This window comes from Hylobates moloch, unplaced genomic scaffold (assembly GCF_009828535.3).
Source record: "Hylobates moloch isolate HMO894 unplaced genomic scaffold, HMol_V3 SCAFFOLD_10, whole genome shotgun sequence".
NCBI classification, from domain to species: Eukaryota; Metazoa; Chordata; class Mammalia; order Primates; family Hylobatidae; genus Hylobates; species Hylobates moloch.
The window spans coordinates 33908693-33936635 of NW_026652285.1; the positions used below are offsets into that span (position 1 = coordinate 33908693).

The 27943-nt window shown below is 50.5% G+C and overlaps 2 protein-coding genes and 1 pseudogene across 8 annotated transcripts in view; 2 read left to right on the plus strand and 1 right to left on the minus strand.

Annotated features, from left to right (window-relative positions):
- Positions 1-7477: 7477 nt before the first annotated feature.
- On the plus strand, positions 7478-21633 carry GRHPR (glyoxylate and hydroxypyruvate reductase). Its single transcript, XM_032164181.2, has 9 exons — positions 7478-7620; positions 9637-9767; positions 10715-10787; positions 11180-11296; positions 13128-13216; positions 14372-14476; positions 15153-15288; positions 16632-16762; positions 21301-21633. Exons 1-9 carry the CDS (start codon positions 7538-7540, stop codon positions 21420-21422), a joined length of 987 nt encoding a protein of 328 aa, XP_032020072.1. The 5' UTR covers positions 7478-7537; the 3' UTR covers positions 21423-21633.
- On the plus strand, positions 17930-21293 carry LOC116475096 (mitochondrial intermembrane space import and assembly protein 40-like; annotated as a pseudogene).
- Positions 21634-22656: 1023 nt separating the features above from the next.
- The window catches only part of ZBTB5 (zinc finger and BTB domain containing 5), a 41453-nt gene continuing 36166 nt past the window's right edge, over positions 22657-27943 (minus strand). For all 7 annotated transcript variants that reach the window (XM_032164180.2, XM_058445049.1, XM_058445048.1 and 4 more), the window contains one exon: positions 22657-27066. In XM_032164180.2, the coding sequence (XP_032020071.1) occupies positions 25029-27062 (2034 nt within the window). In that variant the 5' untranslated portion in view covers positions 27063-27066 and the 3' untranslated portion in view covers positions 22657-25028. The remainder of the gene's footprint in view (positions 27067-27943) is intronic.

Below are 27943 nucleotides of genomic sequence, written 5' to 3' on the forward strand. Positions count from 1 at the left end.
CCACTGCCCATCTCGCTGCTGCTTCTACTCCCTTTGGCGAGGCCGATGTGCTCCAGCCTCCAGGCCTTTGCTCACCCTTTGTTCTGCTAGGAATGCCTTTTCTCCCTCTCGCATTCCTACCATTCCAAAGCATATTGTCTTCATTGCTCAGCTCAAATGCTGCCTTCTCCAGGAAGGCTCTCTGAGGAGCTCTGTGCAAGCAGACAAAAACACGGATACGGGGGCACCAGAAGGGGCATCTCTCTGCCCACATCTCTCTACTTTCGGCCTGGATCAGACTCAAACATGGACATTTTTCTCCCCCACCTCACAGTACACAAAAGTGCCCACTAGGTGGTGATAGAATGACGAAGTCCCCGTGGGGATGGGCGCTAAGGGAGGCCAACCAGGCTCCCCCTGCATTACTCATTCGTTTATTTAACGAATATTGACTGAGCACCTGCATGATGCCAGACTGTGGGGCAACCCAGCAACAAGGCCTGACTCTCAAGGAGCTTATGTTCTAGCTGGAGGCTAGACTGGTGAGAGACACAAAAAACAAGGAAAAAAATAAAGCAGGAAAAACATGGGACAGAGATGAAGGTTACACAGAAAATGCTGGCCCAGGATCGCTTGAGGCCAGGAGTTCGAGACCAGCATGGCGAATATGGTGAAACCCCGTCTCTATAAAAAATACAAAAATTAGCCAGGTGTGGTGGTGTGCGCTGGTAATCCCAGCTATTTGGGAGGCTGAGGTGGGAGGATCCCTTGAGACTGGGCGGCAGAGGTTGCAGTGAGCTGAGATTTCACCACAGCACTCCAGCCTGGGTGACAGAGTGGGACCCTGTCAAAAAAAAAAAAAAAAAAGAAGGAAAGGAAAAGAAAGGAAAAAGAAAATTCCAGGCCCCTGAGTGTGTCCAGGCTTCTGACTGGGCATTCTTTCAGTGCAGACCCACACTTTGAACCTGAGAGACTGGCTGAGCTGGATGATTCTCAAAGTGCGCTCTGTGGACCAGCAGCAGCAGCACCCGGGAACTGGAAGGAAATGCAGGTTCTCTACCCTCTGCCGAATGCACTGAATCAGAATCTGCAACTTTAACAAGATCCCCAGGTAATTCCTTTCCAAGTTAAAGTGAGAAGCTCTGCACAAGTCCAGAGGCTTAGGGACAAATGACACCCACAAGCCAAATCTGGCCACCTGTTTTTGTATGAATCCCATGCTAAGAATGGGTCCTGCTCAGAAAAAAAAAAAAAAAATCTAAAGAATATTTTGTGGTAAATAAAAGACATGCGAATTCAAATTTTAATGGCCATAAATAAGGTTTTATTGGAACCTGGCTGCACCCTTTGTTTATGTATTGTCTGTGGCTGCTCTTGTGCCAGAATGGTGACATTAAGGAGTGGCAACAAAGACAGTATGGGCCACAGTGTTAAAATATTGACTCCCTGGCCCTTTGAAGAAAAAGTCTGCTAGTTCCTGCTCTAGTACATCTTCCTCACACTTTATGAATGAAGAATCAGGGCCCCGGGGGAGAGGGGCAGAATCCTGTTCAAGGCCTCATGGGAGCCCTGCTTTCTCTGCACGCTCAGGGTCCTGCTTCCACAGGCTCAGGCCTTAAGAGGCTGAAAGCCCCCACTTTTTCTGTCTCTTGGGTTGGCTCAGGGTTGAAACCCAGGTTCCAGGCTGTGAGGAAGTCCAGGACACACAGAGAGGTCATGTGTAGGTGTTCAGGCCAACAGCACAGCCAGGGGCCCAGCTGACAGCCAGCGTCAATGACCAGAGGTATGAGTGAGGAAGCCTTCGGATGACTCCAGGCCAACTCCCACCTGACTACAGCTACAACCGCACGAAACAGCCTTTAGGAGAATCACTGGCTGAGCTCAGTCAACCCCGGAACCAGAAGAGATGATAATGCCATCCAGCCCTGAGACTTGTTTGGAGGGTGACGCAGCCAAGGATGACACCCACTGCCCCAGAGGCTGAGGGACTGGCACGTGTATCTTAGGGTTTGGGGGTGGGAGTGAAGGTCATCCTGAGGAGGGTCCTTTTTGAGTGTGTTAAGGTGTCTGTGTCCTTGTGGACAGGCTGTCAGAATGGGCTGGGGGACGTGGTCAGGGACCACTCCCATTCCCACGGCCTGGGTGCCCTGACCATCCATGCTAGGTCTGTTCCGCGCTGGCCACACTGTTCCAGGCAAGGGCCTTTGGTCACACAGACTAGTCTCTGAGACTGGTCTGATATGTGTACTCTCAGGAGTCTGGACAGGGGCAGTCTCAATCCAGAAATGACCTCTTCAATACTTGGTGCAGTTCCCTATATGAAACGCCCAATATTCTGAGCCACCCAGGCCTGGGTCACCCGCTGACTGGCTGGAGGAAGTGCATGGGACCATGTGAGGTCACGGCAGTCCCAGGGTTTACAGTTGGAACGACCTGCATCTGCATCCTGGCTCCCCCGCTTACAAGCTGTTTGACCTTGGTGAGGTTAGATCACCTTCCTAAGCTTCAGTCTCTTCAGCCACACAATGAGCATAACACTTACCCTGGGGGGTTACTGCGATTGTCACACAAGGCAGCGTTTGCATGGGCCCTGGGCCATGCTTGAAGCTATGGGGGAGAGAAGTGAGGGGCCCAGGCTCTGGAGCCAGTGGGTTTAAACTCCACTCTACCACTAACAAGACATTGTTACAAACTTCTGTGCGTCTCAGTTTCCTCATCTGTAACATGGGGGTAATAATAGCACCTGCCTCTTGGCTTGTTGAGAGGATATATATAGTGCTTACAACAGCACAACACACATATATGGGTACTTCACAAATACGAATCCATTCAAGGAAACTAACCCTGGTGCCCTGGGATGGCCGTTGGTCAGAGACACAGAAGCCAAAGCCAGGACAAGCAGAGTGGCCCAGGCCTGCCCCTCAGCTCCGCTGGCCTCACTTCTGTTCCAGGGCTGTTCAGTTACCTGCTCCTAGGCCTGGGAGGCCCAGTGGACAACAGAGTGACCTCTTCTCCACTGATTTGATCTGAATCTATTCTGCCCCATGAGGGCCCAGATGAGGGAACTGGTATGATATTCACAGAGAGGTGACATCACCCACTGAAGATCACACAGCAAGTCCCTGGGCCACCTGGATCCCGGCTACAGCTCCACCCTGCTACCTCCCTCTCTTAAGTAACACGTTAATAAGTGTCTTACCCTCAGACCATTATCTGTGTTCCCAGGCCAGGGAACATTTCTGAAACACATCAAACATTGACAAAAGGAGGTGTTTTTCTGTCCCCAGGCCAGGCCCTTCGGCCTCTGTTAACCAGTGAGTGTCCTCTGTTAATCCTGAGCCCAGCTCCTCCCACACACAAGTACAAACAAGGGCATTGGGCACAGGAGAAACCTGTCCACCAGGGCCAGGAGGGGACATGGAAGGTTAATGGGTCCCCTCCCCCAAAGCAATGCACACAGCTGGGGCTCAATAAGTGCTACTGGGTGGTAGGAACGGAGCCAGCTGACGGCACAGGAAGAGGGATCTGCTAAGCAGAGGAGGCCTGACCTGGGCTTCATTGGGTAAAACCAGCCATCATAAGTAGCTGGCATTTCGGGAGCTCTTAGTAAGTTCCAGACACTGCCCTGAGCACTGGACATGGTCACTCACTAACGTTTCCATGTTTCACCATCTGTGGGATGCATATGTTGCTCTCCCCAGTCTGCAGACCGGAAGCTGAAGGCAAGAACGATGAAGGCATTTGCTCAAGTCACACCATTACCAAGAGGCCGAGCTTGGATTCGCACCCAGCACCCTGGCTCCAGACCCAAGCTCTCAACCACAATACAAGCCTGTGGGAGTGAGAGGGGTGAAAATATGAGTGAGGGGTGACTTCTAGATATTGGCTTGGGGTGGCTGTCCCTTTGATGGATATGTAGGAGGGGTGCAGGTGTCAGGTAAGGTATTGGGGAGAAGGTGGATGAATTGGGTTTGGCAGGTGTTGAGTTCCAGATACCTGGGGATGCTTAAGTGGAGGAGGCAGGAGAGAGGTGGCTTATGGCTCTGAAGCTGGGTGATGGGGGGGTGGAGCTGCTCACTCCAGAGTCATCAACATAGAAGCGCAGCCTGGGAGACACCTGAGCGATGAAGGGGCAAGGCCACAGCTAAGGCAGGGGAATTGATATTTAGTGTGCAAGGACTCAAAATGACAGCAAGAAAAGAAGTGGAGACTATTATTATTATTATTGAGACAGAGTCTCACTCTGTTGCCCAGGCTGGAGTGCAGTGGTGCAATCATAGCTTTCTGTAACCTCGAACTCCTGAGCTGAAGTGATCCTCCTGCCTCAGCCTTCTGGGACTCAGCCACCACAACCAGCTAATTTTTAAATTTTTCTGTAAAGATGGGGCAGGGGATCCTCCCTATATTGCCCATGCTGGTCTTGAACTCCTGACCTCAAGCAGTCCTCCTGCTTTAGCCTCCCAAAGTGCTGGGATTACAGGAATCAGCCACCAAACCTGGCCAAATGCTATTTTTATTTATTTTATTTTATTTATTTTTGAGACGGAGTTTTTTTTGTTTGTTTTTTGTTTTCTTTTGAGACGGATTCTCGCTCTGTCATCCAGGCTGGAGTGAAGTGGCGTGATCTTGGCTCACTGCAACCTCCGGCCCCTGGGTTCAAGCAATTATCTTGCCTAAGCCTCCTGAGTAGCTTGGATTACGGGCACCTGCCACCAAGCCCGGCTAATTTTTTTGTATTTTTAGTAGAGACGGGGCTTCACTATGTTGGCCAGGCTGGTCTCGAACTTCTAAGCTCAGGTGAACCGCCCGCCTCAGCCTCCCAAAGTGCTGGGATTACAGGCGTGAGCCACTGCTCCTGGCCAAGTGCTATTTTTAAATGAATGTTTTCTTTATTTTGAGAGTAGATAATAAATGCACAAGATACAAATTCCCAAAGGGTGAAAATTGTGTCTCTCTTACTCTGTCCTACTTCACCAGGTCTTCTCCCCAGAGGCAGCCACTGTCCCCAGTTTCTTCTTTTTTATTTTTTTCTTTCTTTTTTTTTTGTTAGAGACAGGGTCTCCCTCTGTTGCCCAGGCTGGAGTGCAGTGGCACAATCACAGTTCACTGCAGCCCCAACCTCCCAGGCTCAAGCAATTTTCCTACTTCAGTTTCCCAAGTAACTGGGACTACAGGTGCACACCACTACGCCTGGGTAATGTAAACAAATTTTTTTTTGTAGAGACAGGGTCTCGCTATGTTGCCCAGACTTGTCTCAAACTCCTGGGCTCAAGCAATGCTCCTGACTCAGCCTCCCAAAGTGCTGGAATTACAAACCATGAGCCACTGTACCCGGCCTGTTCCCAAAGAAACAAGAAAGATGTTTCTTGTACATCTTTCAAGGGATATTTAACACACAGGAATAGGTGGCCAAGTGTCATGGCTCACGCCTGTAATCCCAGAACTTTGGAAGTGGATTGCTTTGAGCCCAGGAGTTCGAGACAAGCCCGGTCAACATAGTGAAACCCTGTCTCTACAAAAAATACAAAAAATTAGCTGGGTGTGGTGGCACGTGCCTGTGGTCCCAGCTGCTCAGGAGGCTGAGGTGGGAGGATCATTGGAGCACAGGAGGTGGAGGTTGCAGTGAGCCAAGATCGCACCATTGCACTCCAGCCTAGATAACAGACTGAGATCCTGTCTCAAAAAAAAAGAAAAAAAAAGAATAGGCATATACTTTCTCGTATAAATGGTAACATATGCACTTTGCATCACCCTGTTTTCTCACTGGACAGTATATCTTGGAGATCATTCCACATTGGTACGCACAGGGCTGCCTCACTCTTTTGATTGATGCAGAGTATTTCACTGTAGGAATGACTCATACGTAATGAACAGTCCCCTATGAATGGACCTTTAGGTTGTTTCCCATATTTTACTATCCCAACAATGCCACAATGAAGAGCGTTTGGCAGATGGCATTTTGCACATGTGTGAATACGTCTGTAAGGTAAATTCCTAAAAGCAAAATTTCTGGGTCAAAAAAGATGTGCAGTCTAAATTTTGATAGCTACTGCCAAACTTTTTTATTGAAGTTGCTGATTTACACTCCTACCAGCAACGTATGAAAGCACCTGTTTCCCCAATGTATTATTTTTTACATTGGTATCTTGCTGTAATTTTAATATGCAGTTCTTTTGTGAGTCAAGTTGAGCACTTTTCTTTTTTTTTTTTTTTAGATGGAGTCTCACTCTGTCACCCAGGCTAGAGTGTAGTGATGGGATCTCAGCTCACTGCAACCTCCATCTCCTGGACTCACGAACAATTCTCCTGCCTTAGCCTCCTGATTAGCTAGAATTACAGGCATGTGCCACCACGCCCACCTAATGTTTGTATTTTCAGTAGAGACAGAGTTTCACCATGTTGGCCAGGCTGGTCTCAAACTCCTGACCTCAAGTGATCCGCCTGCCTCGGCCTCCCAAAGTGCTGGGATTACAGGCATGAGCCACCGCGCCCAGCCATACATTTAAAAGCCATTTCCTTTTCTATAAACTGTCCATTGATATCCTTTGCTTATTCAGATAAGCTGGGCATCTTTGTCTTAGGAACTAGTTGTGCAATAAGGAAATTAACCCCTTGTCTATAAAATGAGTTGCAAATATATGGTATTTTCCCCGATTTGTTGTCTTCTGATTTTGTTAATGTTTTTTTTTTTAAGATAAACATAAGCCTATAGCACCTGGTGTTTCCAGGCAGTCTCCCATACAAGCCATAACCAGGCTTAGTTTCTAAGATCAGATGCATTCAGGATGGTACGGTTAATTTTTTAATGGAGAATTAGTTGTATTCTTATGGCTTTCGCGCACAAAGTGTATCACTTATTTATTGCTGCATAAAGAATTACTCCAAAATTGAACGGCTTAGAGCAAGAGCAGTCAGTGCATTATCATCTCTTCTGGTTCCGGGGTTGACTGGGCTCAGCCAGTGATTCTCCTAAAGGCTCTTTCGTGCGGTTGTAGCTGTAGTCAGGTGGGAGTTGGCCTGGAGTCATCCGAAGGCTTCTTCACTCAACGCTGGTCATCGACGCTGGCTGTCAGCTGGGCCCCTGGCTGTGCTGTTGGCCTGAACACCTACACATAACCTCTCTGTGTGTCCTGGACTTCCTCACAGCCTGGAACCTGGGTTTCTACCCTGAGCCAACCCAAGAGACAGAAAAAGTGGGGGCTTTCAGCCTCTTAAGGCCTGAGCCTGTGGAAATAGGACCCTGAGCGTGCAGAGAAAGCAGGGCTCCCATGAGGCCTTGGACAGGATACTGCCCCCTCTCCCCCGGGGCCCTGATTCCCCAGTGGCACGAGGCGCACACCCCTCCACACACACAAGGACACTGTGTAGGGTCACTGTCACTGTCACTCCCCGAGCACGCACAGTCACCGCCCAGTCGCAACCCCGCGCTCCCTCACGCGAAGCCGCACGCCGCGCGCGACGTCTCTTCCGCCCACTCCAGCCTGGCCCCGCCCCGGCCCAGCTATATTCCGAGGCCAGCTTCCGCCCTTCCAGGTCCGGGTCGGCGGCTGCACGGCGGATGAGACCGGTGCGACTCATGAAGGTGTTCGTCACCCGCAGGATACCCGCCGAGGGCAGGGTCGCGCTCGCCCGGGCGGCAGAGTAAGAGCCTCACGCCTCGTGGGGGAGGGGCAGGGCGGTCCCAGGGACCGGAGAGCCGGGCGGGGCGTTTGGGCCCTGTGGCCGGCTGGGGCGGGCTTGGAGTTTTGGGGAGGCTCGGAGAAAGTTCTCCGGGGCCCAGTTCTCCTCTTAAGACGACGCTGGGACCTGCAGTTCCGGCTTTGGAGAGGGGAGATTGCCCCTGAGGCAAGGTCCAGGCTAATTCTCCACGCTCCCACAGGGCACGTGGGGTCGGGGACATGGCGGTCACTGACAAGGCCCCTTGGACGTTTGGCAGAGGCCTTTGATGACTCTTTTTCTTTATATTTACTTATCTTTATTTTTGAGACAGTCTCACTGTGCTGCACAGGCTGGAGTGCAGTGGCTCGATGGATCGTGGCTCATTGCAGCCTCGACTTCTTGGGCCCAATCAGTTTTCCCACCTGAGCCTCCCGAGTAGTTGGGACTACAGGTGCAAACAATCACCACCGGCTAATTTTCTGATTTTTTTTTTTTTTTTTTTTGTAGAGACGGGGGTCTCACTCTGTTGCTCGGGCTGGTCTCAAATTACTGGACTCAAGCGATCCTCCTGCCTCAGCCCCGCAAAGTGTTGGGATTACAGGTGTGAGTCACCATGACCAGCCTGAGGACCCTTTAAATTAATTTTTAAGACAGGGTCTCACTCTCATCCAGGCTGGAGTGCAGTGGCGCAATTATACCTCACTGCAGCCTCAACCTCCTGGACTCAAGCGATGCTTCCACCTCAGCCTCCCAAGTAGCTGGGACTACTACAGGCATGCACCACCATGCCTGGCTAATTTTTTATTTTTTGCAGAGACGAGGGTCTCACTGTGTTGCCCAGGCTGGTCTTGAATTCCTGTACGAAGGGATCCTCCCACCTCAGCCTCCCCAAGTGCTGGGATTACAGGCATGAACCACTGCACCTGGCCCACCCTTGCTAAATGGAACCCTTTTTGTGGGCCAACCTTGCCAGGTGCTTCATATACATAAACTTTTAATCCTGGCAGCACTGTGAAGTCAGTGTTATAATTCCCATTGCACGGATTAAAAACTGGAGGCTGGACTTAGGGTTAAGTTCCTTCCTGAAGCCATGCAGCTCCCAGGTGGAGGAGCTGGGGCTTGTACTCAGAAGTGTCTGACTGCTGTCTGATCACTGTGTTTGATCAGGTTTGCATTTCCAGTGTTAGGAAGAGGATGCAACCCAGCCTCAGCAGCCAGTTCTAGGGGCAAATGAGATTTTCAAATTTTGTTCACTGCAACAAAACCTTTGCCGAGGACCCACTTTGTACTGAGCAGGAGAAGGCGGAAGGCAGCAACTGCGCCCATGGTAACAGTAGCTCACACTGTACCCTGCTTCTGGGGAGGTGGATGAAAGGTGGTCAGTGCCCCGAGCTCGGTCCGGAGGTTCGAGTAGCTATCCTGTGTCCTGCCACATAGAGGCTCCACACGTGCTCTGGCTGTACCGAATTCCATGGCAATGGCCAGGAGGCACCATGCATCACTGGGACAAATATCCGGTTCCTATGAGCTGCTGTGGAAGCGTTGGGTGGCCTTGACCTTATCTTTCCTGGCCCAGTCCAACTATGAGAGTTGTCTGTTTCATGGACTCCAAGGACAGGAAGAGATGCAACAGGCCATTGAATCCAGGCCCCCCACCTGAGGCACACCCTGCCCCCCACGGGCCTTCCCTGCAGTTGGCCGCCTGCTTGGCCGCCCAGCCCCTGAGAGTGTGGGAAAGCTCTTCTCTGTGCTGACCTGAGAGCTGTCCCCATGCCTTCCCCCTTGCAGCTTAGGCTCTGCTCGGGGGCCCCTCAGCCCTTCACCTGTCACCTGCTGTCTCGGGACAGTTCTGAGACCACCCCTGCCTGACCCTGCCTCCCCTCAGCCAGCCCGGGGCAGCCTGAGGCCAGGGCCATCAGAGGCCAGGATTCCCAGCTGGGAGGGGCGGGGACAGGTGTGCAGCTCCTGCTTCTCCTGAGGGCCTCCCTTTCCCCGCAGCTGTGAGGTGGAGCAGTGGGACTCGGATGAGCCCATCCCCGCCAAGGAGCTAGAGCGAGGTGTGGCAGGGGCCCACGGCCTGCTCTGCCTCCTCTCCGACCACGTGGACAAGAGGATCCTGGATGCTGCAGGTGCATGCTGGGTGGGCAGGTGACTCGAGGGTGGCTTGGCCCTGTGGGCCCCTCAGCCTGTGCTGCTGGCTCCTGGGCTGCTCTGCAGTGCTGTCTGGGTTCTGAGGGCGTTTCCTGCGATACCAGGCCCGAGCGGGCAGATAGCTTGCTTTGGCACAGGCACTGCCCCTCCCTCCTGCTGTGAACCCCTTGGCGGGGGGTCCTGGGAGGGCAAAGACCACGGTGTGGAGACTGTGGGTGTGGGGAAGAGCATCCAAGGCCCTGGGTTCTGCAGCCCTGCCACAGCCTTGCTCTGTGACCTCCAGCAAGACCCTGCCCCTTCTGGGCCTGTGCGTAGTATGAGGGAGGACCTAGCTCAGTGCCAAGCCCCAGCAGGATGTCTTTCCGCAACCGCAGCCACGGGTCTCAGCCCGTGGAAGGGTAAACCTCCCCCTGTGAGGCTGTTGTGACAGGTTTGAGAAAAGGTTCAGACTCAGAGGCTGCCAGATGGGAAGGGACCCTTGTGAGTCAGTGCTGAGCCGCCCCATGCCCTGGCCTTGGCCTGGAAGCTTTCTAGTGTCCTGCTTGCAGGAGAGGGTAGAGAGGGTCATGTCCCAGCCACCTTCTTGGCACTCTTGGAGGTGTCCATGGGGGAGGCCCCAGCGTGGCTGAAGAAGACCCGAGGCCTCGTTGGGTGGACAGTCCAGTGGGTAAGAGTGGGGCCTTGGTGGCCGAGGCCCTGAGGTGAACCCTGCTCTGCCTGTGACTGAGCCAGGCCACTTAACCTCCCTGAGCTGCAGTGTCTGAGGCTGTCAAAGGGGATTATTCAGAGTTTTAACTGAAGAACAGAGATGTCAGCCTCTTATTCTAAGAAAACTATAATAAGCGGTGTCCCCATGATAGTCCCCAGTGCTGTGGCTTTGAGTTCCTCAAGGAAAGATACTAACAATGCACTTTCTGCACAACAGGGGCCAATCTCAAAGTCATCAGCACTATGTCTGTGGGCTTCGACCACTTGGCTTTGGATGAAATCAAGAAGCGGTAACTACAATAAACCCCAGCGGTCAGAAACAGTGGGTAACTTCTGTGTAGGTGGCACCCTTTCACATTCATTATCTTTTTTGATCCCCACAACAATACCTTGAAGTAGCAAAGGCAGGTATTATTCTTTCTGTTTCAGATGAGGAAATTCAGAAAGGTTAAGTTACTTGTTCAGTCCCTGAACCCTGATCTTCCATCTTCATATCCTTCCAAAGTGGGAGATAATCTAAATAGGAATGAGGACTGCCCGTTTTTGAGTGCTCATTTATAGTTCTGAGCTTCCTGGCAGGCAGATCAAAGAGGGAGCAAAGTAACTCCATGGAAATGTCCCAGCAGTAGACATTGGTAAATGTGGTTGAGGCTGATGTTACCACCAGATGTTTGATTCGTAGTGGGATCCGAGTTGGCTACACCCCAGATGTCCTGACAGATACCACCGCCGAACTCGCAGTCTCCCTGCTACTTACCACCTGCCGCCGGTTGCCAGAGGCCATCGAGGAAGTGAAGAAGTAAGTGAACGCAGACCAGGTGCGGTGGCTCACGCCTGTAATCCCAGCACTTTGGGAGGCCAAGGTGAGCAGATCATGAGGTTAGGGGTTCGAGACCAGTCTGGCCAACATAGCGAAACCCCGTCTCTAGTAAAAATACAAAAAAAAAAATAGCTGGATGTGGTGGTGGGCCCCTGTAATCCCAGCTACTTGGGAGGCTGAGGCAGGAGAATCATGTGAACCCAGGAGACAGAGGTTGCAGCGAACTGAGATCACGCCATTGCACTCCAGCCCAGGTGATGGTGTGAGACTCCGTCTCAAAAAAAAAAAAAAAAAAAAAAAAGAAAAAGAAGTGAACGCCTGGCGGGAACGTTGGCTCTGCTCAGCACTGGATCCTGATCACTGTGCCAGTCCAGCCCACGCATAGTCCCTGACCCCAGGTGTGCCTCATTGAGTGAGGACTCAAATAAAGCACAAGGCAGAGCTGCAATAAGGGCAGGAAGGGAAGTGGTGAGAGAAGAGGATGAGGGAGGACAAACAAGTTCTGCTGGTGAGTGAGGGCAGGCAGGGAGAGTGTGGATCAGGGAGGGCTTCACAGAATAAGTAGCAGGTGGGCGTCTGCTTGAGTCCTGAAAGCTGCAGATCCACCGTCCCTTAGATCCCCAAATTAAAAAGCTCAGACAGCTGAAAGTTCTTTCATACTAACAGGAGACTGTTTAAGGCTTTTATTTCTCCCATTGAATGTGACTTTCCTAAGTTTTGCTGCAGATGTAACACTTTTAAAACAGCGTGCTGCCCAGACACTGCAGAGGGTGATGTGTGGAATCTACCACGTGCGCCATGCTGCCTTTCACAATTTTAAAATCTAGCCTGAAGGTTTCAGATCAGGGATTTCGGCCTGTATATCAAGAGTTAGAGTTGGCCGGGCACAGTGGCTCACACCTGTAATCCCAGCACTTTGGGAGGCCGAGGCAGGCAGATTGTTTGAGCCTCAGGAGTTAGAGAACAGCTTGGGCAACATGGCAAAACTCTGTCTCTACAAAAAATACAAAAATTAGGCAGGCCTGGTGTTACACGCCTGTAGTCCCAACTACTCGGGAGGCTGAGGTGGGAGGATTGCTTGAACCCGGGAGGCAGAGGCTGCAGTGAACCGAGATCATGTCACTGTACTCCAATCTGGGCAACAGAGCAAGACCCTGTCTCAGAAAAAAAAAAAAAAAAAGAAAGTTGGGGGAAGCATTCCATGTGCAGACGGAGGGACTGGCCTGAGTCAAGGTGGGAGGTGTGCAAACGCAGGCTCTCACAGTGTGTGGCCAGCAGCATGGGCCCCGGCACAGGGCATGGAGCAGAGTAGACAGTGCTGAGTCCTGCTCACTGTCCTGTCTGGGGAGTCAGCACATCTACTGGAGGTGGCTCAGGGCAGGCTCCGTCTCTCGCCCAGGGCAGCAGGGTGGGCCCTGTGGCTGTACCCTTTGTTGCTGCCCTAAAGTGCCAAAAGAACTTGTTTTGGAATCATAAATCCTGAGTTTGCGGCCTGTTGCTCTCAACTCTCCCCTGGTTGTGTGACCTCAGGCAGGTCACCCTTTCTGGTTTGTTTTCCCATCTGCAAAATAGGATGAGAGCCAGTAAGGCCCCTTCCCGCCCTCAAGTTCTATGTCCCTGGTGGCTTTAAAGGTGGAGTCATTTCTGCTGCTCATCTGCAGTGCTGAGTGGCAGTGCCTCATCCCACTCTCAGTCCCTGACCTGGAGGGTGGGTTTATACCTTGGACCACAGTTAGAGGTGCTGGGTTCTCAGCGGCCCCTCATCTTGGTCCAAGGCTGGGCCTCTCACCTGCCCCTCTCTCTCCCCCAGTGGTGGCTGGACCTCGTGGAAGCCCCTCTGGTTGTGTGGCTATGGACTCACGCAGAGCACTGTCGGCATCATCGGGCTGGGGCGCATAGGTGAGGCTCCCACCTGCCCGCTTGCCCGCCCCGGCTCTCAGAGCTTGGTTTGCATCCCTGGCACCACGTTTCTGAAGGCTGAGAAGACCCATATGCTGTCAGGGCACTTTGCTTGCAGTGGAGATATCTCTAGTGAGGGATACAGCTTTGTAAAACACAGGCAAATACATAAATAAACCAAAGCAGGATTCCTTAAGAACTCACCAGGTGATAAAAGCAAGTTGCCTAAGGGTCAGGGGTGTCATGATTCCAGCTCCATAAAGAACAGATGAAGACTACACATGTGTTGGGGCCGTTAGGAGCGGTTACTGTGAGAGAGCCCATTCCCCCAACACCTACTCCGGCTTGCGTTCTGGAAGGTATGTGACTCATGAAGCCCTAACTCAGGGGCCAGAGGGCTCAGTGGGCAGAGTTGATCTGCAGTTCTGCAGATGAGTCAGAGCCACTTTTCTTCCAGTGGCCCTTATTTGGAGAAGCCTGGCAGAAGGGCTTGGGCCTAGCCAAGCAGTTATCTATTGGTGGTTCTCTGTCATCCTGCCTGGTGCAGGGGTGCGGGTGAGGGTGGAGAGTGTGGAGAACCTGTCTAGCCAACGAACAGCCCTGCCTCTCACTAGAGAGTTGCTTGGAGGAACCCAACAGCTTTGGGGCACGTTCTGAGCCTGAAAAGCCAACTGTACAAATCTGTCTCAGCAGCAGCTTGCATGAAAATTCTGTTTGGGGTGAGCTGGCAGTTTGGCAGTGCCACCAAAAAGTCAAATGGGGTCTGAGACTGCATTCACAGAAGCAGAGGGTCCAGGACAAAGGAGGGGACTGCTTGACCAGGCGTCTCCTGTGTGAAAACTCCAGTTCTCAGAGGTTAGGAAAAACCTGAGTGGCTTTCCAGATGGCTTGGACCATGTGAGGACAGCATCAGCCAGTGACAGCCTCAGGGGAGCTGAGGTGCTATCTCCAGATCCCTGGGGCAGTGTGGGCTGGCTGGGGGCTAGTTACAGTGGGGCAGCCAGTCCCCCACCCACTTTGGAGGAGACAGGAGCAGGCAACTGGGGCTGTGCTGATGAAAAGGATCTGCCCTGAGGGCCGCTGTTCTGGAGATGCTGGGTGGTGCCCCTACCCTTTGCGGGACTGGGAACGAGACACGGACTCTCCTTGCTCTAGGCCAGGCCATTGCTCGGCGTCTGAAACCATTTGGTGTCCAGAGATTTCTGTACACAGGGCGCCAGCCCAGGCCTGAGGAAGCAGCGGAATTCCAGGCAGAGTTTGGTAAGTGAAGCCTTGATTTCCACAGGAGCCTGTCTGTGCCCAGTTGAGAGGCTGTATTTTCTCTCAATGGTGGTGTTTTCAGGCAGAGGGCAGGAGCTCCAGGTATGTCCAGGGGCTGCTGTGTCTGGTAGATGTTTAATCTACCTGCCTCTGGACACAGGCCCACTCACGGGGCACAGGGACTTACCCAGGTCCTCTCTGTGCCAGCAGAGCAGTCCAGGGCTCCCGTCTTTCAGAGTCCTTTGTTACCATTCCCCATTGTGGGCGGAGCAGCAGGGATGGTGGTGGGTGTGAGGAAGGGCTGGGCACTTTCACTGTCTTTTCCTTCATAAACTGGCAAGCACTACCCTAGCCTTTGTGTGCACCCCTTAGTCCAGGTGGGTCCAGCCCGTGGCAGGTCCACAGCCTGGTAAGCAGAAGGCAGGCTGGATCTCAAGCATTCCCCACGCCCCTGGGCACTTTGGGCCCTGAAGGTGGTTAAAGCCAGAGAGGTCCAGATCCCACTGTGTGTGATTTGACTTTGTGTACTCATGAGAGTTGTCCAGGTAGAGACTCGGCCTTCAGGAAGCATATTGGGAGTTTTTGTTAGGGAGTCGAGAGCAAGGGGCTGGTCTCCCGCCATCTGGTTGTCCCTAGCCTGGTACTCAGTGCCTGATGGAGTCCTGCCCTCCCTCAGTGTCTACCCCTGAGCTGGCTGCCCAGTCTGATTTCATCATCGTGGCCTGCTCCTTAACGCCTGCAACCGAGGGACTCTGCAACAAGGACTTCTTCCAGAAGATGAAGGAAACAGCTGTGTTCATCAACATCAGCAGGTATCCTAGGGCCACCTCACCCAGCAAGCCTGGAGAGGAGCCGTCCCCACTGCTGCCATCTGGAGATTTTCTTCCCCTGTGGGTTGTTGATGACACCCCAGGCTGAGCTTGCTGGTTTCCATAAACCAAACAACCAACTCAGAAATTTGTGGGAATACACGAGAGCTCCGAACAGGGAAGAAGAGCCGTCGGAGTGGGCCTGGCCTGTCTGCTTCTCAGCAGTGGCCCCCGCCCGGCAGGGCCTGGCACACAGCAGCGTGGCTGCAGGGAGTGTTCCCAGGGAGCCTTGGCAGGCCCATTATCCTCACCACAAAGGGCTGGACTTCAGGATCTGAAGGGCCCTCTGGAGGCCGCCTCCCACACTGCTGAGCCTGGCTTTGGCTGGCTGTGGTTCAGTGATACTTTGAACCTTATGCTCCTGGGCAGACAGACCCTAAAACTCACGTGGTTGTAGCTCCTCACACTGTCCCTAGGGGTGCCTTCAGGCCACTGGGCATGTATGGGGGTCAGACCTTCCTTCTCTGCCACTCCAAGCCCTTCCTAGCTGGTGCCCGTCAGTTTAGGGGAAGGGGGATTGGGTGAGGTCATCCCGAGGACTCGTCCACCCCAAAGGTACCTTTAATTACCAACGTTTAGTTACAAAACAGGTGACCTGGGCATGGAAGAGTGAAACATGCAGGACCACAGGGCTCGCACTGCTGGCTGGCAGCAGTCACAGCTGCCGTGTACTGGGTGCCTGCGTGTACCCAGGACAGCCCAGGACCCTGTATTACTCAGTGCACAAGTATTACTTAGTGCACAATATAGTCTCTAGAAGATGACTTCTTGCCTTCAGTGGCCGCTGCCTATGATGGATGTGGTTAGGGGTGTGCTCATTCCTCTGCGCTGGTTTAGACAGGTACCTGATGGCACACTGTGGTGCTTCTCAGTGGGGGTCTGGGGGTCAACCAGATCAGAAACACTTGGATGGGGCCTAACACAGATGCCCTTCTGGGCCCTGTTCATGCAGTAGAGCATGTAAGAAAGCTTTAGTCCTCCCAACATGCCTGGGAGTTAGGTGGTATTCTCCTTATCTCATAGATAATTTGAGACACAGATAATTCGAGGCACAGAGATTTGAGATACTTGCCCAAGGTCACACAGCTAGAAGGAGGCAGGGCTGGAGTTCTCTTGAGTATATAAGACTTACAGACATACTATAAGCATACCTAAGACTTACTGCTTTAAAAGTCAGTGCCAAGTGCCAGGTGAGTGGAAAAATTCATTCTGTAGGTTGTTCTGCCTCAAAGGCGGCCTGGGCCGAGGGATCTTCGGGGTACCCATGTCACCACTGTCATTCCCAGGGGCGACGTCGTAAACCAGGACGACCTGTACCAGGCCTTGGCCAGTGGTAAGATTGCAGCCGCTGGACTGGATGTGACGAGCCCAGAACCACTGCCTACAAACCACCCTCTCCTGACCCTGAAGAACTGTGGTAAGAACTGCACTTTCTGATGCAAACTCCCTGCTGCCCTGCAGGACCAGTGTTTTTGAGGGGGTCCTGAGGGGCCGGGTGTGGAGCTAGTGTGAGCAGGTGCTGAACCCAAAGGGACACACCAGGGACCGTAAATGTTTATGTTGTTAGTGACATGGGTGTATGACAGGAGCAGTCAGTCCTCTTGCGCATGCTCTGCTGGGTCTCTGTCCCTAAAGGAACAGAACGTAGGTGTGAGTGGATTTGTTTAAAAAAAAAAAAAAAAAAAAAAAAAAGAGTGGGCTGGGCATGGTGGCTCATGCCTGTAATCCCAGCACTTTGGGAGGCTGAGGTGGGCGGATCATGAGGTCAGGAGTTCGAGACCAACCTGGCCAATATGGTGAAACCCCATCTCTACTAAAAATACAAAAATTAGCCGGATATGGTGGTGCATGCCTATAGTCCCAGCTGTTTGGGAGGCTGAGGCAGAAGAATCGCTTGAACCCAGGAGGCACAGGTTGCAGTGAGCCGAGATTGTGCCACTGCACTCCAGCCTGGGCGGCAGAGTGAGACTCCATCTCAAAAACAACAACAACAACAAAGTGGGCTGAATACATGTCTACATGTGTTATACCACAGTGACTCGTGTAAAACCTGTTACTATAAATTGCTATTACCAGTTTAGGTGTGAAAAATTAAAATTAATGACAATGCCAATATTTATAATTCATGCCAGTTTTTCAAGCTGTTGTTTCACGACAAAGTCCCCTTCTCTCTTCTGCTTTGTGGGGCTGGGGCCAGGCCTCTGCACACCCCATTTCTGCTGTGCCAGCTGCATTGGCAGGCCCTGTCAGTGTGGGTGTGGAAGGGCCTGCTTCCTCCTGCCCTCTCTTCCTGTCTTTGGGGGAGTGGCAGCAGCACTTCTTCATCTAGCAGCACCAGTTCCTTCCCACAGTGGCTGGGAAATCCAGTTTGCAGTTTTTCCAACACTTGGTGAACCAGCCCCATTGAGCCCTGCTCAGAGACAAGAGCAACAGCCAGTCAGTGCCCGTGCCACAGAAGTCTTGAGTTGCAGCACCAGAAGTGCCTCTGGCAGTTGCTACCTCTGTGCTACCATAGTGCAGTGGTTCTCATTTTTTTTTTTTTTTTTTTGAGACAGAGTCTCGCTCTGTCGCCCAGGCTGGAGTGCAGTGGTGCAATCTGAACTCACTGCAACCCCTGCCTCCTGGGTTCAAGCGATTCTCCTGCCTCAGCTTCCCGAGTAGCTGGGATTACAGGCGTGCACCACCAGGCCCAGCCAATTTTTGTATTTTTAGTAGAGATGGGGTTTGTCCATGTTGGCCAGGCTGGTCTCGAATTCCTGATCTCAGATGATCCCACCTGCCTCGGCCTCCCAAAGTGCTGGGATTACAGGCATGAGTGTCCGGCCAATTCTCATACTTTTGTGTTCTTCAGAATCACCTGGAGGAGTGACTGATCAAACACAGGTTGCTAGCCCCATCCCGAGGGTTTCTATTTCAGCAGGTCTGGGATGGGGTCTGAGAGTATGCTCCTCACGACTCCCAGATGCCACTGATGCTGCTGGTCCTGGGACCACACTTTGTGGTTTGCTTGGGTTTTTGTCATCTGCTCAGTGAGTTAACAACTTGATGCATAGTTAATGATTCTTTATATTAAGATCTGTTCAGGTAGCTGGTGGAGTTTATGCCTCCAGACTAACAGAGTGATCAGGGCCTTAGGTTGTCTGGGCCAGTCTCTGCCCTTAATTTGGATTCTGGAATGGAAACCTAAATAAAAGGTCTTTAGCTGCCTTCCCCAGTGAATGCTCCCATTATTGCAGCCCTTGGAAACTCTCCCATCCCTCCCCCCACCCCAGCCTGCAAGGAGCACTGGGTGTGATGTCAGGGCTGTCACCCACAGCCAGGAAAACTGCCCTCCCACCCCCATCCCAGGTCCTGGAATTCAGCTCAGGGCCCCGGGACTGCTTCAAAAGGCAGTTCTTGGTCTGAGGAGAGGGCAGTTGGGGCATAAAGCTGCAGTCCCCACTGCTGCTTCTGCAAAATGTAAGCACTGGGCTGCAGCCATGTCCTACTGCCGGCAGAAAGGGAAGGATCCAATCATTTGTGATGAAAAAAGACCATGCAGCTCCAAGCAACACAGCTAATGACCCCAGTGATCCCTATGGGGGGGAGCACCGATTGAGGCTGCCAAATGGAGACATTAACTGGAACTGCCTGTGCCTTGGGGGAATGGCCAACGGCCCCTGTGGGGAACAATTCAGGCTGAACTTTTCCTGCTTCCACTATAGTATGGAGAATGTCAAGGGGTCAGACTGTGTAGACCAATTGGGGCCATGCAGGAATGCATGCAGAAATACCCAGATCTTTGTCCCCAAGGTGAGGAAGAGGTAGACGAAAAGCCCGCAGAACACGTAGAAGTAGCAGCTCCCACTGAGGCCAGTGCAACCAAAGAGGAGGAGGGGTCAAGTTAATGAAGGCCATAGGACTCCAGTCCTTCCACCCCTTCAGAGTGACAGGGACCTTTTGCAAAATGCCATTTAGTCACTATCCAACAAAGTGTCTTTCCTTCTGTTGTCCTGTAAACTGTAATGTACAAAATAACATATTTTGATGATCAGGGGTCTTGGCCTCTTGACATATACGCTGAAAAAAATGGGGGTTGTTTATATGTGTCCTGTGTAAACCTGTCGGCAAATGTAGCCACCACTTTTGAATTCTCCTAGATGGCCCTGAATTTTGCCACTTTGAAATAATGTGCTACTCAATCTCAGCAACCCAAAACCACTATCCAAGAATGTTTCTTGTGAGTGAGTGGATTTATTCTGATTCATTGTATGTCTGAAATGTTGGGGTGGGGCTGATTAGGGTGGCTCACGCCTGTAATCCCAGCACTTTAGGAGGCCAAGGTGGGAGGATCACCTGAGACCAAGAGTTCGAATCTAGCCTGGGCAACATAGCGAAACCCTATCCCTATAAAAAAATAAAAAATTAGCCATGTGTAGTGGTATGCACCTCTAGTCCTAGCTGCTCAGGAGGCTGAGGTGGGAGGATCGCTTGAGCCCAGGAGGTTGAGGCTGTAGTAAGCTGATTGTGCCATGGCACTCCAGCCTGGGCAACAAAGCAAGATCCTGTCTCAAAAACTCATCTCTACTAGAAGAGGCCAAATAGTCAGATGCAAATTTCTCCAAACTCATCCTGACCTTGAGTATGTAAAGGGATACTATACTTCATTCCTGACATATTTTGGTTTCCATGCTGGCATTGAGCCCTGGGTTTTCTATTTGGATGGTGAAAATTTGGACCTTGCCATTCACAGTCCCTTCCTAAGTGTAGGGAAAGGCTGGTTTTTGCTGTTCCTTGTTATTCTGAAAGCTCTGGTTTGGGGTCCATGTTCATGCTGGCTCTCAGTTTGATCAGATGCAATGTTCTTGAGAGGAGGGGACCTAATTGTTACCACAGAGAAGAAACTCTGTGAATTAAGTACTGAATTATGGCTGGGCGCGGTGGCTCACACCTGTAATCACAGCCCTTTGGGAGGCCAAGACAGGAGAATCACTTGAGGCAAGGAGTTCAAGACCAGCCTGGGCAACAAAGACCCTATTACAATAATGATAAAATTTAAAGAAGAAAATGTACTCAATTAAAAGGAAACGTGATTTCTACCTGGAAAAAACCCAAAATCAGTTTTATGGGGTTTATTTGGTAAAGATGATGTCTTGCTATGTGGTCCAGGCTGGCCTTGAACTCTTGGGCTCAAGCGACCCTCGCATCTCAGCCTCCGGAGTAGCTGGGACTACAGGAATATGCCACTGCACCCAGCTGACAGTTCTTTGGAGGCAAGTAAGTTCACTTGCTCTGGGGTGGGATCAGAGATAACTGTGCTGTTCAGCATTTCATTTTGGAGTTATTTCTGTAGATCAGAAACCTTGTCATGTGGCATCATTTTCAAGGGCACATGGTACAGGTGGCCAGTGCTAAACTCCTATGCGTTCACCATTTTTTTGTTTGAGACAGTGTCTCCCTTTGTCATCCAGGCTAGACTGCAATGGTGCAATCTCAGTTTATTGCAACCTCTGCCTCCCAGGCCCAAACAATCCTCCTGTCTCAACCTCCCAAGTAGTGGGGACTATAGGTGAGGGCCACTACGCCTGGCTAAATTTTTGTATTTTTTGTAGAGATGGGGTTTTGCCATGTTGCCCAGGCTGGTCTCAAACTCCTGAGCTCAAGTGATCTGCCTGCCTTGGCCTCCCAAAGTGCTGGGATTACAGGCATGAGCCACTGCGCCCAGCCCTAGAATACAAATCTTTCATCACATTGTGACTGGGTTTTAGTAGCCTGGAGGCCCTTCACTCTGTTAGTCTGAACCTCAGCTCTGGGGGAGTGTCAAGCTTAGTGACGGTGGGAGAGAAGGCAAAGCATGGAACCATGAGGTGGTCTCTCTTTATTCTTCCTACGGGCAAACCCAAGCCATGAAAACAGCCCAGTTGAAGGCTGCTGAACCACCCTTCTTATCTCCCTCTCTCTCTCTCTCCTTTCCAGTGATCCTACCCCACATTGGCAGTGCCACCTACAGAACCCGCAACACCATGTCCTTATTGGCAGCTAACAACTTGCTGGCTGGCCTGAGAGGGGAGCCAATGCCTAGTGAACTCAAGCTGTAGCCAAACAGTAGAGATGCAGGGCCAGGAAGCAAACCATGCCCTGATATTGTCAGACGCACCCAGGCTTGATTTGGATCCACAGGCAGAGCCAAGGGAAAGTGTGATTCTCTGAGGAAAGAGTGATTCCAATAGATGTACTTGTCACATTGGTGTTGGACACACTTGAGCCAAAAGTATGGTAATTCTATTATTAAATAATTCTCTGAGAGACCGTCTTGGCCTGTAAATGGGGAAGCTAACAAGTGGATATGGCTGGGCGTGGTGATGGCACCCCTATGGTCCCAGCAACTCAGGAGGCTGAGCGGGAAGGATCCTTTGAGGCCAGTTCAAGGCTGCAGTGTGCTATGATCACTCTTTAAATCGCCACTACACTTAACCTGGGCAATGTAGCAAGACCCTGTTTCAAAAAAAACTTCTTTAAAAATACAAAAAGAGCATGTTTCAAAGTCACGGCATCCAATGATCTGCTCTGCTTCCCACCCCAGCCCTCAGCCCTGGGCATTTTCCTTATTGGAATGTGTCCAAACCACCTTACCCCTCATCTTCTCTACCCAGATTCCTTCACTTGTCCCTCAGTTGTGACCATGGCACTTGAATCTGATACCCAGACCATCAGGGAAATTAAAGAGCACTTCCAGAAAAGGAGTTAACTGGAAGAAATGAGAACTAGGTAAGGATGTAGCACTCTTATTTTGGTCAGAACGATTAGAGGTAGGTGAGTTTCATTTTAAAATTAGTTTCAGCACCTACACATATTGTTCCCTTTGCCCATCCTGTCCCCCCAGCCCCTCCCTGCCCCCAGGTGGATTTTTTTTTTTTTTAAATCACCACCTTACCCACTTCTCTCCAAGGTCAGGCCACCGCACTGCCATTGCCAGTGCCTTGCTCTGTGCTCAAGGAATCAGCTTCCAGCTCTTCCCCACAGCCAAGCCAAACTGGCAGATGGAGTTTCCAACTTGGGAGGCAGGTCCAGGGAGCAGCACAAGATTATGCAGGCCCTCGGAGAGCAACTGGGTAGACTGAAAAGCAAAATCTCATGCATGTGCGTAGCTCAAAGACAGAAAAGGAAGGCAGGGGAAGGCAGAAGGGAATGATTTGAGGGGAACAACCAATTAACTGTTAATAGGTTTGGTTTAAAACGAAGTACTAGTCAAAGAAGGGCTGGCAAAGAGCTATTACCCTCTTTGGTTTCAACCTTAATAACATAAAGAAAAAGAACACATATTTAGAGGCATGAATATGACAAATTTTTTATTTCAAAAATCTCAAGTTGTAACCAGCATAGCACCACTGACATGGATGCCTTGACAGAACTTTATGATCTGTTCACCAGAAAAGATTCTACATGATCACGCCAGACTATAATTAAGGCTAACCAATCAAAATTCAGGTACCCAAAACCAGTTATAATCCAGGTAGAAACTACAGATCATAGGAACCCTGGGACTGGTTTTCCAGGGAACCCTGGAATTATTTTTTAAGTGCTACAGCATGTACAAGGACACTGGCCCACAAGCTTGCTTCTCACACGTAGAAACTGACCGACTAAGAGGTAGATGAGAGATTCCAGGTTCCATCTAGCAGTGGAGAGGCATGTATCAGAGATAAGCCCCAAAAGCAAAGTCCACTTATGCTTCAGCAGAGGTGAGCGGGCAGGCTCCTGGCACCACCTCCTCCAAATGGAAGGTAAGGAAGGCTGCACCGCTCTGCCTGTGTCACTGGTTCCTCTCCCTGGGTCCGGGCGGGGCCTCGTTTTCTCCAGGCTAACCCACTGTGTCCCAAAGTTAATCTCACAAGACACTGGTCCCTACATCATGTAAAAGGTGGATGGGGAGCCTCCTAACACCATGTCAACATGACTGCTAACGAGGAGCCACACACACAATTGAATTTCACAGGACCTCATATCCTTCAGTGGGCTCTTTCCCACATCTACTTGAAAGGAATCACGGGTTTCCCTTTGGGCTTTTCTTCCTGGGAATCAGTCCATGGGAGATGCCAAGCCCCCCTGGAACATGAAATTATCCACACATGTATAACTGCACACTAGATTAACAGGAGAGAAAACACGCTCATTTTTGTTTCCAGCTACACATACTTAGCTTTCTAAACACAAAAACTGAATAATTTATCTGATTTATGCATGATGGTTTGGTATGTCTAAAAAAGCTATATAAAACAAAATGAACTCATGTTCGTGCATGAATTAAACTGACTTCATGAGTTCTAGGGAGACGCATTAACCTGTGCTGTTCCCCTGGACGTACACTTGGCCTCATACAGGTGCCACTAACAGCCCCGATGGCACAGTGTCAGAGGACAGCAAGGTGAGGCTGGGGAAGTGAGGCTGTAGGGCCCAGAGAGGCCCTGGGCAGTGACCCGAGTGCCTCCAACAGTCTCAGATGCTACTTGATTACTTCTGTGCTATGGGCTGCCAACTCTTATATAGCCTAGAAAATATTTACCCATGAAGACTAGCATGTTTGGATTTCAAACAATTTTAAACATTTGGTATCAGATTGGGGGAGCAACAAATAATAAAATTTAGGGTCTGTACTGTTATAGTATATAACAGTAATAAAACCCATGTGGGGCATTTTTGGTTAATCTGTCATCGAAAACAGTAATCTAAACCTGGGAGAGCTGCTATATGGGGAGGGGAGAGAAGAAATGGAGAACAGGCTTGTCCTCGGGTAGGATGTGTCAGCCTAGACTGGCCCTCAACATCTGGATGGAGCAACAGGTAAATGTGCCATGGAAGACCCCACAAAACATGACTCCACATCATCAGAACAAAGACAAACACAAGCTCTTTTCTGACTTCCTAACGTGGAACTGTAACATCTGTAGTACAAGTTGGTTAAAATACTGCTCAAACAGCACATAGGGAAACAATACCTTGTCACTCTCTACAAGTACATACTCCATTTACAATTTGGTTTTTAAACCAGAAAAAACTGTTAAAACATCTATCCAACAGTGATGTATTCAAAAGTATATACATCTAACAGTCCAAGAGAATGCTCACTCTTGACCCAGTGTCAGCACCAACGTGCAGTGTCTATGACTGCAAATCAGGTAAAAAAAAATACAGTACTTTCTGAGGTCTAGGACTAGCTCATGATACACTTTAAAGCATTTGTGGCAGACAGGTGTGTCCTCAAAGGCCTTCCTTTAAGACAGGCACCAAATCACCACTGGTTACACATAAGTGCATTTTGCATCACTGTACAGGGATATAATCCCATCAGAAGGTATAGGAGATTTAAATGCTACACAGTTTTACAAAAATTGCTAAAAAATTTTTTTTGCACTTCAAATTTTAAATGTGCCACTTTTAACATCAATTACAAACTACTTTCTGACTGCATTACCCAACCCTAAGGAAGAACCTGGTTTCAGGGATTGCATCCCTTTCCCAAGACGTGCACTTCACTCAGAAATGCAGCAGCACAAATACTACATGTTACTTCTCCGGTTATTAGTTGCTAAACTGTTTAAGAGCCACTGGGCAGCTGGAAGCCTCGAACCCCAAGGCATTAACTGCTTACCAAAAGAAATTCAGTCCGACAACTGGCCTTAGCGTTGTCTTGTAAGGACAAACAGCTAGAGCAAAGTGCTGGGAAGATTGCTGCTCTGCCAGCGCAGGCAGGTAGTCTTTGAGTGCTTATACAGGTGGCTGGACTGACTAAACCTCTTGCCACACTTCAGGCAGGCGTAAGGCTTTTCACCTGTGTGAACACGGATGTGCTTCTTGCAATCTGTCAAAGTCAGAAAAGTTTTGCAGCAGATTTTGCAGGCATACTTGCGAGCTCCCTCTACAACCAAAACATTGTGCTCTGATAAGGCCTTCTTGCACTTTGACAGAACATCTGCAGATGCCCTGGTCAACTGTGGAGGGCCAGGCTGGGAAGGATGGCCATTTTCAAATGAGGACGTAGCTCCATTCATCATTAGCTGGGAACTGGTAGAATTTTCTGGGATCTGTGAGCTCCTGACGGAAGTTACAACTGGCATTTTGGGAGCTATGCGGCGGTAGTATGGAAAGTTACTGGCTCCTCCCCTTGGGGAACCTATCATTACCCTGGAGAAGGAGGAGTGGAGGCCCAAACCAGACCTGGAAAAGTCCATCCCAAACTGTTCTCCTCCTTGGTAGCCTGAAGTCTGCACACACGGCAGGCCTATCACCTCCTGCATAGGCCTGACGAAGTGGGAGTCTGCAGGTTCACTAAATGGGTTCTCTACATGGGAGCCAGGGGCAGAGGAGGGCCCACCTGCAGGCCCAGCCTCTGGACTCAACAAATAGGGGGCCTCACTCTCCAGCCTGCAGTCACTAGTGGTGTTTGGAATATTATCATCATTGTTCTGATTTGCAGTGAAGTTACTTCCTCTGCTCTTGTTAAGAAAATTTGAAATACTAAAAGTGGACTTATGCTCTAGGTTATTTGTGACTTCCAAAATATGGATATCACCTACCCTGTCTGTGCTAGACTGGGGATCTGAAAAACTCCTATCACTGCTTTCAGGGCTGAGGTCTATCTTCTCGGCACTGACTACAACTCCTTCCACTTCCACAGACTCGCTGCCTTCTGCTTGTGAGGTCACATCACTCACTTCATCCTGAGGCTCAGGCGAGCTCAGGGGTTCAGATTTAACCACCACTCTCATGTGCTCCTTCTCACCAAGGCCAACCTCAGGATTTTCACACTGAAAACTACTTTTCTCAGTTGCAGCTTCCTGATCAAAGCTAGTCTCAACCTGAGTTGCACGAGAGGCCATGGACAACTGTGCCATGTTGCCAGCACTGTTATCAGACTGGCTAGGCACCTGGGCATCTTCTTGAGTGCCAAAAGACTGATCAAACATGATCGCACTGTCTTCCTGGTTATCAGTCATTCCATCAGCTTTAGGATTATCCACAATTTTCAGAGAATCTGGTGAAAAGAACTCCTCCCGAGAATGAACCCCTGAAGGCCCATTCTCCGGTGTAACATCTGAAATGGCAGACTCATCCATGGAGGGTCGGAGGCGCTGCCTGGCCCGCTCCTCTGCAGACTGCTTGCGCTTATGAAGGCGTCTCATGGGGAAGGGCGTGCGCTGATCCAGGTTACTGCGCATAGAAGAGCTCATGGGGGCTGGCTGCTCCTCGCCATTCTGGCTGGAATTGAGGGCTGAGCTCACGATGCTTAGTCCCAGCTGCTGTAGCATAAAGGAGCGCTGCATGCGGGCGCTCTGCTCCTGAACGCGCTCACTGGGGGGAGACATGGGCAGCGTCCTTGTCGTTAAGTAATGTTTACATGCCTTAACAACAGAGTTCAAATGCAGGTGAGAGGCTGCCAATAAGACATCCATAACATTGCTCTCCCCCAGCATGAGGGTGGAGGTATACATCATGTCAATCAGTGCAGCAAAGGCCTCTGCTGTCACCACCTCGCTATCCAGCTGGATCATGTTCATGGTCTGATCTCCTTCTGCCACTGAGAACAGGGCTCGGAAATGCGTGCTGCATGCTGCCAGCACGGAGCGGTGGGCTTTAAAGTGTCTATTCCCCACTACAATGACACAATCACAGAGCTGGCCATGAAGTCTCTGGTAGTTCAGCTGCTGGAAGATTTGTTCAAAGTGACCAGGAAAATCCATGATCCTACAGGAAAACAAAGAAAGAAAATGTTAAGACCTAGAAAAGCTTCAAAGTCAGAACACAACGGGTATGATGAAAAGAGTGGAATGGATGGCCAAGCTTGGACCTTTGAAGCCTGTGATATCTCTGATAATGGGCACATACACTAAGAGCTTGTCATATAAGAAGCAAATGCCAATTCAGCCATCAGCCCAGGAGGCATGCACACATGTGGGTCCAGCTCCCGACAGGCTCCCCTTTACTCTTCGTATAAGCCATGTATAACACTAAGGGTCTAAGTTAGTAAAGCCCAGTGTGTGAGTGATGGCGTATCTATCCTACAGAAGTTTGTTAGAGTTCTGCATTCCCTAAGGATGAGGAATGAATGCCAAGAAATTCCAAAGTCTTAGGAACCTTAAATAAGTGAAAAGGGCAAATCAGTATTCGTGTGGAAGATTTCCGGCTATAGATGGTAGCAGATTGCACACATGCATTTGCCCCCTGCTCTTTCCTGAAACCCCACTAAAATGACACGAAGCCAGGCATGGTGGCTCACGCCTGTAATCCCAGCACTTTGGGAGGCTGAGACGGGCAGATCACCTGAGGTCAGGAGTTCAAGACGAGCCTGACCAACATAGTGAAACTCTGTCTCTACTAACAATACAAAAAATTAGCCAGGCGTGGTGGTGCGTGCTTGTAATCCCAGGTACTCGGGAGGCTGAGGAGGTGGAGGTTGCAGTGAGCTGAAATCACACCACTGCACTCCCAGCCCGGGCGACAGAGCGAGACTTCATCTCAAAGAAAAAAAAAACAAAAAAACTAAAGTTTTTGTTTAAACTTTAAAGGTGTAAACCCACAAGGAAAAAGAGAATGAGAAGGCCTTCAATAGCATTTTGGAAGC

Bases quoted from the DNA above. Each gene is read 5' to 3' on its own strand.
- GRHPR (XM_032164181.2), top strand. From the start codon at position 7,538: ATGAGACCGGTGCGACTCATGAAGGTGTTCGTCACCCGCAGGATACCC. The intron at 7,621-9,636 runs GTAAGAGCCTCA...CTTTCCCCGCAG, and splicing joins GCGCTCGCCCGGGCGGCAGA to CTGTGAGGTGGAGCAGTGGG. The intron at 14,477-15,152 runs GTAAGTGAAGCC...GCCCTCCCTCAG, and splicing joins GGAATTCCAGGCAGAGTTTG to TGTCTACCCCTGAGCTGGCT.